This window comes from Ovis canadensis, chromosome 4, assembly GCF_042477335.2.
Source record: "Ovis canadensis isolate MfBH-ARS-UI-01 breed Bighorn chromosome 4, ARS-UI_OviCan_v2, whole genome shotgun sequence".
Lineage (NCBI taxonomy): Eukaryota > Metazoa > Chordata > Mammalia > Artiodactyla > Bovidae > Ovis > Ovis canadensis.
The window spans coordinates 34111484-34123975 of NC_091248.1; the positions used below are offsets into that span (position 1 = coordinate 34111484).

A 12492-nucleotide genomic window follows, 5' to 3' on the forward strand; every position below is an offset into this window, starting at 1 on the left:
TTTCAGTTTTTTCTGTAGTTAGACTTTTTTCAAGGGATCAGACATTTTTTTTGGAGAAGACTCTTGAGAGTCCCTTGGACTGCAAGGAGGTCAAAGCAGTCAATCCTAGAGGAAATCAGTCCTGAATATTCATTGGAAGGACTGATGCTGAAGCTGAAACTTCAATACTTTGGCCTCCTGATGCGAAGAGCTGACTTGCTGGAAAAGACCCTGATGCTGGGAAAGATTGAAGGCAGGAGGAGAAGAGGGTGACAGAGGATGAGATGGTTGGATGGCATCACTGACTCCATGAACATGAGTTTGAGCAAGCTCCGGGAGTTGGTGATGGACAGGGAAGCCTGGTGTACTGGAGTCCATGGGGTCACAAAGAGTCGGACATGACTGAGTGACTGAACTGAACTGACACATTTTCATGAGAGTCACAAGATATTTTTAAAGTTTCCTTTTTCTTTTTTTTTCCTAAAAATAAGATTGACTGTTAAGTAGTTTACTGAAGCACTCATGCATCTAATTAGCAGATCAGGGTAAAAGAGAGAACAGATGAGAGTCATTCTGAAAGCTTACATGCTATATTAAAAACAAATGATTATCTTGGTGATTCACTACGAGTAACAATTTAAAATGTGAGCAAACACTTACATGCTACAAGTCAGGAGAAACATTTTTAAGTGATCTTCAGTTTTACGTTTTAATGACCCACTATGGATCTTCTACATTATCATCATATCACCTCAGAATGGCAGGTGCATTTACATTTTTCCTGCTATTTATGGCACCTATGTTATTTAACTTACGGAGAGTACATCACGTGAAATGCCAGGCTGGATGAAGCACAAGCTGGAATCAAGACGGCCAGAAGAAATATCAACAATCTCAGATATGCAGATGATACCACTCTAATGGTAGAAAGTGAAAAGGAACTAAAGAGCCTCTTGATGAGGGTGAAAAGAAGAGAGTGAAAAAGCTGGCTTGGAAACTCAACATTCAAAAAACTAACATCATGGCCTCTGGTCCCATCACTCCATGGCAAATAGAAGGGGAAAATGTGGAAGCAGTGACAGATTTTATTTTCTTGGGCTCCAAAATCACTGCAGACAGTGATTGCAGCCATGATATGAAAAGATGCATGCTCTTTGGAAGGAAAGCTATGACAAACCTAGACAGCATATTCAAAAGCAGAGACATCACTTTGCCAACAAAGATCTGTATAGTCAAAGCTACGGTTTTTCTAGTAGTCATGTACAACTATTAGAGTTGGGCCATGAAGAAGGCTGAGTGCCGAAGAATTAATGCTTTTGAACAGTGGTGCTGGATAAGACTCTTGAGAGTCCCTTGGACAACAAGGATATCAAACCAGTCAATCCTAAAGGAAATCAGTCCTGAATATTCACTGGAAGTACTAATGCTGAAGATCCAATACTTTGCCCACACGATGCAAAGAGCTGACTCTTTGGAAAAGACCAATACTGGGAAAGATTGAAGGCTAAAAGAGAAGGGAGTGGCACAGGATGAGATGGTTAGATAGCATCACTGACTCAATGAAGTTGAGCAAAGTCTGGGAGATAGTGGAGGACAGAGGAGCCTGGTGTGCTGCAGTTGATGGGGTCGCAGAGTCGGATACACTGACTTAGCGACCGAACAACAAAAATATTATTTGATACAGAGAATAAAAAAGCAATTACTCTTACTGAAGCTTTTCAAGGCATACTAAACTTAATATTGTTCTAAATGCATAGAATAACCTTAAATTTAGAAATGTACACATACAAAATTCTTATATCCAGAGCTTCAACATAACGGAGTCTTATAATGGGGGCTCCTATTACTAGACTTTGATATAACAGTAATTATTAGATAAGGTAAAAAAAGTCAGGGTTTTTGGAAACCTCATTTTGGGGACAGATTTAAGAGATTCCATAAGTGTGTCACCACGATACCCCATAATGGTTTATATATGTGAGATGATCCTATTAGTTTATGTTGTCTTCTGAACTATATAATAAAACTGGAGGAGTTCTGTTCCAATGGCAGAAGTTAGCAGCAAGGTTGGAGGGTAACTACCATGTACCTCTCTCCTAGTAGTTTAATTCATCTTTCTCAAGTCACCTCCATGAAAGGAGGAAGATCACTGTCCAATGTGTGCAAATACTGGTACAAACAGTATTTTGTGACATTTGTGACATCCTCAAGTGACATCCGTGATTCAGGCTGACCCATAGGAAACATCTCATTCCATAATAAAACAACAGATACATTAAAAGAATGAAGAAATATTGCTTAAAGCTAACTATATTATGATGTAGAACCAGAGTTCACTACATACTTAGGTCAAAACCACTCTTTACAAACTTTTGGCAACTCATTAACACAGTATCTTAGCTTCTTTTTTTTGATATACTTTTTGTTTCCTTGGAAAACAAAAGTTTCCTAACTCTACGTACCTTTTTCTGGTTTTGTTTGTTTGGGCCAGTCTCAACTTAATGATGAATAAACAAGAGATGCTCAAGTTTGCACAAATTATGGCTTTCAATCTTTCTCCTCTGCCACTGAATGTACCTTAGGCACATCACGAATCTTGCCAGTTCAGTTCTTAAAAGTCTGTCTAGTTCAAAACTTTATTCTCAAATTATATTCACATCTTCTCTACTCCTCCCCACTCTCTGTACCCAGACTTGCTGGGGATTGTCAAGCCTACTCAGCCTCAGAGGAGGTCTCTGGCACCATTTGCCTACATGTAAGGCTCCCTGGTGGCTCAGTTGGTAAAGAATCTGCCTGCAATGCGGGGGACCTGGGTTCAATCCCTGGGTTAGCAACATCCCTTGGAGGAGGGCATGGTAACCCACTCCAGTATTCTTGCCTGGAGAATCTCATGGACAGAGGAGCCTGGCGGGTTGCAGTCCATATGGCCACAAAGAGTTAGACAGGACGGAATGACTAAGCACTGCACAGCAAGGCTTCCCTGTCACCAGCTTTGGGACTTGGTTGCCAACTTCTGGACAATGAGACAAGTGCCACTGAATGTCCTGTTACATGTTAATGATAGACATACAGTGTGGTGGTGCCCCTGCTGTTCAGTATAGAACTCACTTCGGTAAACTTTCATTTCCCTCCATCCTGAAACAGGTGTGTTTCAACCCCAAAGATAACCAATGTACAACAGTGAGGAAAAACTGGACTACCGTGGCTGTTGCACCTGGACGTCTCCACCAGCCTGCCATTCTGGTCATAGCACGCCATCGCCTGGTAGCGATATCCTTGACCACATTCCTTGACATCTCCTTGGACCTTCATTCCCAGCAACACTTCCGCCTTCCCCTCGGGCAAAATGCAGTCGGACCAGTTTCCCACAGGCTGTGCGTTATACTTGTCACAGGGACAGTATTGCGTCTCAATCAGGGGGTACAGATGAGAATTTTTACATTTTTCCTTCTTCTTACTTTTTCCTGTGGAGAAAATTAAGTTGGAAAATGCCGTTATTAATACCAAGCATCCGTTTTTTTCCTTTCCTAGCTTCCTTTCTTTATTTTTAACTGTATTCAATTGTAGCCTATAAATAAATGCCACTTTCTCCCTCCGCAGTGCTTTTTATGTAGGTTTTTGTTATATTGGGTGCTTTGCATAGTGAAAATTTTCTTTTTGTTCTCAATTAAAAACAGCCCATTTTGAATAAGGCACTAACTGTTGTGCTGAATGTTACACTCCTCGAAAGGATTAAAATCCTCTCAGATGATCACGTGCTTTCACTGATTGGGGAGTCTGAGGTAACTGCATAAATATCTCCTTTATAATCTGTGCAAAAATATGACATGAAGAGAGAGAGTCACTGCACGGGTCCACATAGTTAACTAACTTTCTGTTAAGTCCAAATAGATGGTATAGTTATATAAGGGGTTATAGTTCAGAAAATGAGACTTTCACATTACTTTTCTGATTGTGATTTCACATCTTTCAATAGTTCTGAAGAACAATCATTTTGACATACTTGATGATTAATGTAGGGAATAATGATAGTAAAAATGAAAATGTTTAATATTAAATAAAAATATCAGAAATAGTTTGTGTGTAAACCTAAATAAATTCCCTTGTAAGATAAAAACTTAAGTATAATAGTAATATGTGCCTGAATAAAACCATTATTTTAATTAGATTACATATATTTATGTCATATATACTAATTATATTGCACATAACTAGTTATATATGTCATATATATATTTAACTTTCATAAGCTGCCTTATACAGTTTTCAAAAGTCTTCATTATGACAGCTGGTCTATTTTACCGCTTCAAATTCTGAATACTCTACTAGCATGAATATTTCTAGGTTTCTTTGGCCATTGAGTATTTTTGAATGCATCAGAGTTTAGTTCAGCATGACGGCTCCTGTTTCTGCTCATTATGCTTTTTGCCACTGTGACTACCTTTTAAAAATAAAGCTTTCAGATACAGAATTAATGTCGTATTTTTCTTCTAGATGATGAGGGATAATCTGAGGTTGTGACAAGGAGGATGACTTAAGAAAATCAAGTCACAACCTCTCCCTGGGTTCCTAAAAAACTTTTCTAAGCACCTCACAGTCTATTGGTAATTCAACAAAGGTACATATTTAAAACAAAAAGTAATCTAGCGCAGATCATTTAGGCAGACAGAGTTCAATTTTCAAGGCTACTTTTTCTACTAAAAGTATACAATGCATCTGTCACGCCACCTTATGTTAAAATACAGCTCTGACTCCACTACCACATTAAGCGTTACGACAGCGAGAATAAGGCATATTCGTGCATTTTCCAAATACCTTGTCAGAACTATCTTGTTCTGACTTTTTATTATGTTTTTCTGCCTTGGCAAGTGTTGGCTTTGGCATCCCAATTATTCTTACCAACGATAGCACGCTTTCTGGTCCTAACTGCGCCGCAGTCTCCATTGCATGAAGAAAACCTGGACCAGCTGGTGAGCTGACAGTCATCTTGGCAAGGCATCTGGCAGGCTTGGGTGAGGGCTGGCACAGGGCCTGCATACCGGAGGCATTCATGGATGCCAGCCTGGCCTCCATCTTGCTTTCGACAAGTAATGGCTAAAGGAAAAGCAAAGGGCTATTTATCATGAATTTGAATGTCTGTAATTACCCTTAATCAGGAATTAACCTAACATTGTTTTACTTAGGTGGAGAAATCCTCTTCTGACTCTTTATTTGCAGCAGAAATCTGGTAGGAGTGTTTCTAGTAATCACAGTGGTCATTAAATTGATCCTATAGCATTTTAGAAATAATAGATATCCGTCAGACACAACAGAAGCAAACACACGCACACAGCAGGTTTTATTAGATGTTATTAAGGATTTTAGGGCTTCCCTGGTGGTTCAGATGGTAAAGAATCTGCCTGCAATGCGGGAGGCCTGGGTTCTATCCCTGGGTCAGGAAGATCTCCTGGAGAAGGGTATCCATTCCAAGATTCTTGCCTGGAGAATTTCAAGGACAAAGGAACCTGGCGGGCTATAGTCCATGGGACTGCAAAGAGTTGAACATAATTGAGCAACTAATACTTTCACTTTCAAAGATATTAAGTCACATGTGGATTATATTTAGAAATGAATTATTTAAAAGAGAAAACAGACAGGCTCTGCTGCGCACGGAAATTTCAGGCAAGAATACTGGAGTGGGTTGCCATTTCCTACTCCAGGGGATATTCCCGATCCAGGGATCCAACCCACGTCTCCTGCATTAGCAGGCAGATTCTTTACCACTGTGCCACCTGGGAAGCCCCTAGAAAGGTCTTAGTGGCAGTCAAATCTTTGGAAGGTTTGGGTGGGGGAGAATGCTTATGAAACTTGTCACAGAGCTCCATTTGCATAAAAGAAGCATGTTTCTTTTTAAAATTACATTGAAAGCTTCTTGTGATGGCTTTGAAGTGATTAATGATTAATGGGAGAGGGCAGTTTCAAAGTCCTTCCCTACTTCCCTCTGTGTACAAGTTCTTCCCATGCACAAATAACAACCATGAGCTTAAAATGAAGACAAGGGTGGGATGAATTGAGGTAGTAGCACTGAAATATATATATTACCACATGTAAAACAGATAGTTAATGGGAAGTTGCTGTATAACACAGGGAACTCAACCTGGTGCTCTGTGGCAGCCTAGAGGGGTGGGATGGAGTGGGAGAGGGGAAGGAGGTTCAAGAGGGAGGGAACACATATATACATACTTATGGCTAATTCATGTTGGTATACAGCAGAAACCAACACAACAGTGTAAAGCAATTATCCTCCAATTAAAAAAATTAAGACAAAACTTTTAGCAATCAATCTGTCACATCGTAGTTTACATTTCCAATAATTACATATGGAGTCTCAAAAAAGGGTGAAAAAATTTTGGTTTATATATTTTAGTTTTCCCAAGATATTGTTCAACTGAATTTTTAAAACCAAGTCATTGTTTTTTTTTTTTTTTTTACCTATTGATCATAGATGCAAAATTGCTTTAAGGTAAAATGTCTTAAAGAAAAAGAGCAAGTGATATCTAAGTCCTCTTTCCTCCCGCAGCCATTTCCCCCCTATTGGTTTTCGAAATAATTCGTTTTTTATTGAGGAAGCAGAAGAAACATTTAGACCTTGGTCCTAAAGTTAAGTCTTCATTGAACCAGCTTAAATGGCCCAGTCAGACTGATTTATGTGGGCCTGTCAGGTTTTTGGTCTAGGCCGACACTGCAGCTGGTCTCTGCTCTGCTCAGAATTCTATCTTCATGAAACGAAGGTGAAGGAGCCTGACATTTTGATCCTAAATTACCATTAGGGCACACAGGGCCCCAGGTTAAACAGGACCCTCTGGATCTGTACACTAAAACTAAACTACCCTGTAGTACAGCAGTGTGTGATGGGGTGTGTAAAAAGATTTAACAGTTTTATCCAAAGAAGACTTTCTCTGTGTACGGTGAACACAACTTGTTGGTACTGCTGTAGGAAAAGTTACATTAATTGGGCAAATGCAGGTGAAAACACTTATTTCTTAGCTCTAGATCTCTCCTCATTTGATATGCACAACACTGGAAGAGTCAATCTGTATGAAATGAACAGAGGCCTGTGAATTTTAAAGATATGAAAACCTGGTTGAGGGGAGAGTGGTAGACTTTAGGAAGCTGATGTGGCAGGAAAAAACATTAAGTGCTCCAAGAGACTCTCACCTCTCGGAAGAAGAGTTGTCCGGTGGACTGTAGTCATCAGACCAGTGCCAGGTAGAGGCTCTCACGTCAAGCTGCAGCTGATCACCTCGATAGTTTTGGGAACATGTACACGCCCTTGCTAAAGTCCAATATTCTGATTTAACTGTTTGAGGGCAGGGTCCCAGGCATTAATATCATTTTTAAAGCTCCCTGGTGATTCAAACATGTATCAGTGAAATGAGACCACTGCTCTAGCAGGCAGTATATTTCCAGGGGCATCAGATACTCCTGGAATGCTATTCGAGTTGAAGATTTCTGGGTTCAGTCCAAAGCTCCTGGATGAGAGCTCTGTGTGTGGGGTCACGGAATATGCATTTATTTTCAAGTTGCTCAGATAGTCCTCATGCCCATTCAAGCTTAAGGCCTACAAGCCTGAGTATTCAAGTCACTAGGATATGTTTGCCTGAGACTTGTGACTAAAACTGAAGGTCCTCTGGTGCCCAATTTCCCAAAGCTTGGCACTGTGCCAAGCTTTGGGAAACAAAGGCTGAGCACATGGGAATGAGCTAAGGGGAGCTTAAACTTGGAGTACAAGGAGTAGACCAAACGAGCACCCAGGTAGGTGGGAAGACTGTTACGTGTGAATTGGTATAGGAGGAATCTACAAAATGCAGTACATCGATAAGCTCATGGCATTTTGCAATTCTCTCTACACCTCCTTGAACACTTTATACAAAGGAAGGTCTGACGGTTTGTGGCCAGAGTTGCCCCAAGGATGCTTAAGAGGAAGGATTGATAAAGAGGAAAATATTAGATCTTTACTCATCAGGATATGTAGCAACCTCAAAAATGATTATTTTGGAAAATAAGAAATTTAACCATAGAGTTCTAAGCTGTGAATAGTCACACTGTTTATAACTAAAAGAAAAAAAATCTACAAAACTAAATTTATATTCTTAGAAAAAAGATGAGTTTTATCTAAGCATCCAATTTTGCTCTCTGAAATACAGACTTGTATAAATCTTTTAAACTAAATGCAATTGCCTTGGGTTCTCCATTAAGGTTTTCTAAGGTTCTCTCTTATAAATTTCATTTCACAATTGTTCCAACCATCATCACATTAAGGGACATGAAAAACCAAAATAAAGTAAAACTACTATCAATACGATTCTAGAAACTAATTTCTTCTGTGCAAATCTATACCATTTATATAAATCTAGAGTCTATATTCCTGTAGTACGCAAAATCTCAAAAAGTATTTCAAGTAGCTCAAAAGAAAAAAATGTGTAAAATTCCCATATTTGTTCTCAGAAACCCACTCAGCACTCCACTCCCTTTATCTGAGAGTTTAGGCAGTGTATTTTGAATGGATTACTTATGCAATGTTATCCAAACAAGCAGCAACAGTACCATTTGTACAATATATTGAAACTTATCGTACATCTCAACTTGTTTCTATTCTGACTTGGAGGAAATACAACAATTCAAACAGGAATGTAATCTGAAATGAACTTCCTGCTATTAGGGTGAAGAAAATATAAATGTTTGGAAAGGGAACCATCTGAATTCTCAACTTTATAAATCTTAGAAATCATCTTTAAGACACTGAAAATAGGGTGGTTTTAACTGCAGAAAAGATGTGTCATCCCAAGCATGGTTTCCTAGCACATGAGAAAGCTACATATACACAGACAATTGTGTTTACAGGTGCAGGGTGTGTATCTTGTGTATAATGATTACCCAAGTTTTCCTTTGGGCTAAGGCCTTGTTAGGAAGATGGCCCAAACCCACGTCGCCCTATGGATAAATTACCATGAAAATGGGCATGAAAGCTTCTTAGTGAGGTCAGCATATGTAAAAACAATTATTTTAAAGCAAAATTCCTTCTTTATGCTGATTATATCAATCTGATTTACAATGTTAGCTTATTTATATGAAGCACAGAAGTTATTTAAGTGTCATGGATGGGCAGCTTCTAGGAGGCTGAAAGCCTAGAAGATATCCATGTGACTACCTGGGGGGTTACTTGTAAATTAAGCAAGGCAAGCTCAGCCCAACAATACTGAGGAAATGTTGGAAAGGTAAGTAAGAAAGTCAGTTTCTTCAACAAGTAAATGCTCTGAAGAAAGGAGCTCAAATTGTTATATTAAAGATGACTGAAGAAATGTTCTAACCAAATGCAATGTGGAGACATTCATGAATCCAAATTGGAACAAACGGATTGTAAACAGACGATATTGAGACAATGGGGGACAGTTAAATGTGGTATGAATATTAGACGTGGTATGAATTACACTTAATTTTGTTTAGTGTTATAATAATACTTTTGTTATGTTTAAAAAACTAGATTTATATCTAAACTGGGAGTTGTTTTAAAATACTCCAGCATAATATCTTTACCTGTGTGAGGAGTAGCTGATGACCAAGAGTGACAACATGTTACAATCTGTTCAAGTTATGTCAGTGATGACTACACTGCTAGTATTCATTACATCAGTCTCTCTATTTTTGTGCATCTTTGAAACATCCCATACATTTAAATAAAAAGATTAATAAGTGGAATCAGTAGAGCCAATTCCAGAGTGTTTCCATGTAAGTTGAATTTTGAGTTATGTTTTAAAGTGGAGAATAATAAAGGTTTCTGAAATGAAAGGGAATAGATAACATTGGTTTGAGCTAAAAGGACATGGGTATCTAATTATGCATCTATGAGTATGTAAATGGAAGGCTACTGATGCAGCTCTGAAATAAATCTAATAGAATTCAGAATGGAGTTGCTCATCTTCATTTTTTTGAAGAGGAATGAAATGCCCTTACTATTCAAGATGCACCAAAAGAAGGTATTCTATTGGTCTGTGGATTACCCTTCAGCATGTAAGGCCAAGCTGTCATTTCGTTTGAATAATCAGAGAGAAATAAATGACTAGATTGAAAATTTGTACACAGAAGTTCATTACAGGAAACAGAATAAGATCAATGCCCGAGTGGAGTGAACGCTGTTAGCTTCTATGTAACGAAGAGTTCAAGGAGCTCTGAGGCCTTATTTATTAAATTGAGCCATATTAACATGGCTTTTCCCACAGCAACCATGTCTGGATAGCCCTGCAGACAGAATATGATGGGCTGACTGTGCAATTAGAGGAGTGAGGTTTTTTTCCTATGGTATTACAAAAGAAAAAAAAAACACAATAGTGAAAATGGATCATGTAGAAATAAAAGAGAAAAAGCTTAATGTGAGTGAGAGCTAGTTACCAAGAGACCTAATTGTGCTTAGAAAAAAGACCAAACCTATAAATAATGCAAGAGGGCTCCACTTGTTTACTATGTGGATTTAATGATCTTGGTCTTTCTCTGTGTGAAAGAGATTTTTCACAGACAAGTCTGCCAAATTACACTTCCTAATTACAATTTGTGACTGGAACTCTGGCCGAATGGAAAGAAATGCACCTTTTTTTAAAAAAATTATTGATCCTAAATAGTTACCAGTAATCTCTAGTCTCACTGATGCTCTTAATACATGCAAAAGTCCTTGTGTAGAGACTTACTAGGAAATAATAATCAGCTCCCTGTGGAGCAGCACAGACCAAGGTCAGTTGGATCCTTGACTGGGAGCTGGGAAGGGTTAACTGACTGTATCACAACCAACAGGGCACTGAGGAACCATCACAAAGACACCCCCGTGTCAAGTGTATTCTATCAGCTATTTAAAAAACAGCAAATGCTACTCATTATTTTATGACAGAGCTCTGAAAGATCTAACACCAAACCAAAATCCCCAAATCAACTAGAATGCTGATATTCATAGCAAACTAGAGGAAGTAATTTAAAAGCAGAAATAATTCTAGAAGTTTTAAATAGCAACTTACATCAGTGAAGAGTATGAAAATATTGTATAGTAATTAGTATTAATAGTATATATAATAGTATATATTAATAGTGTATAAAATAGTATATATTAATAGTTATATTAATATAATTAATATTAAATATCATGGGCTTCCCTAGTAGCTCAGATGGTAAAGCTTCTGCCTGCAATGCAAGAGACCCAGGTTCAATCCATGGGTCGGGAAGATCCCCTGGAGAAGGAAATGGCAACCCCCTCCAGTATTCTTGCCTGGAGGACAGAGGAGCCTGGCAGGCTACAGGCCATGGAGTCGTAAAGAGTCGGACACAACTGAGCAACTCACACATACACATACACACACAATATTATATATTAGCCCAGAGAAGAGTATAAAAACCATGTCTGCACAAAATTTCTTTACATCAAACTCCTTGGCTCTTTTCTACCTAGTTCTCTTTCTACACCATTATTTTCATTCCTATTATAAAACAGTCTCTGAAAATTAATAGATTAATGTGAGTTTCTGAGATAAATTGGCCCGGATCTTCTGGGCCTAAACCCCAACAATGCCTCTAAGGTATAATCTTTTAGAAATTAACTGAAAGAGAGATACCAAGGGTGTCAATACGGTTTAAGCCACTATTTGCTCACAAAAAATAACAGCATGAATTATAGTTAAATACTTACATCTCACCTTCTACAAATTCATTTAGATTTAATTTTGTTGGGAGGAAAATTAGAACCTTCCTTTTTATTCCTAGACTTTCCTTTTATAACCTTTTTAACCAATATGTGATATAGGGTAAGGACTCCCAGGGCCATGTGAGGCATACAATTGAAGGTTTTTTCTTTTCTGTGGTCTGGACTTGAGAATACATCTGAATCAGGCTGGCTTCCATGTAAAGGCTGATGTCAGATCTTAGTGATGGAGCAACATCATAGTGGACATTCCCTGGCATGCAAGGATACAGAGTGTGTGGGAGATCAGGCAGGGCTGACCCTGGGGATTATTAACTCTAGTTTCATCTAAATTACAGAAAATACACTTGGCAGGAGGTAGCATCAAGATCAACACAGAGATTGAGAAAGAATACATTTGAATTTATGAAATCCAAGGATCTAATCTATGATATTTTTGGATCATATTCCTGATATATATATGTCATAAGGTAATAACACTGTTAAAATATATATATATATTAGTAGTGATTGACATTACCCCCTTAGGACAGTTATAGAGGAAAAAATAAATAAAATGTCCCAAACTGTCATTAATATGAGCCACCTCTTTTATTTTGAATGGAAATGTAATGATGACTCTAGCTACAGCTAGTAGGGCCATGTTTCAATGACATAGTCACTGACCAATTGATCATTTAGCCCTCTAAATGCCATCTAAACTGTAGAAATGTGAGCAGAGAGGAGACAGTAGAGGTTACAGTTCTATTAAAAGTTTATACCAAGTGACTTGAATAGCACAAAGCAAATATAAC

At 38.3% G+C, this 12492-nt stretch overlaps 1 protein-coding gene across 1 annotated transcript in view; it reads right to left on the reverse strand.

Annotated features, from left to right (window-relative positions):
* Positions 1–12492, reverse strand: part of THSD7A (thrombospondin type 1 domain containing 7A) — a 478593-nt gene that overhangs the window by 54388 nt on the left and 411713 nt on the right. The window contains exons 12-13 of the mRNA XM_069586624.1: positions 4879–5073; positions 3180–3443 (exon numbers count right to left, since the gene is read on the reverse strand). Coding sequence (XP_069442725.1) covers positions 3180–3443; positions 4879–5073 — 459 coding nt within the window. The remainder of the gene's footprint in view (positions 1–3179; positions 3444–4878; positions 5074–12492) is intronic.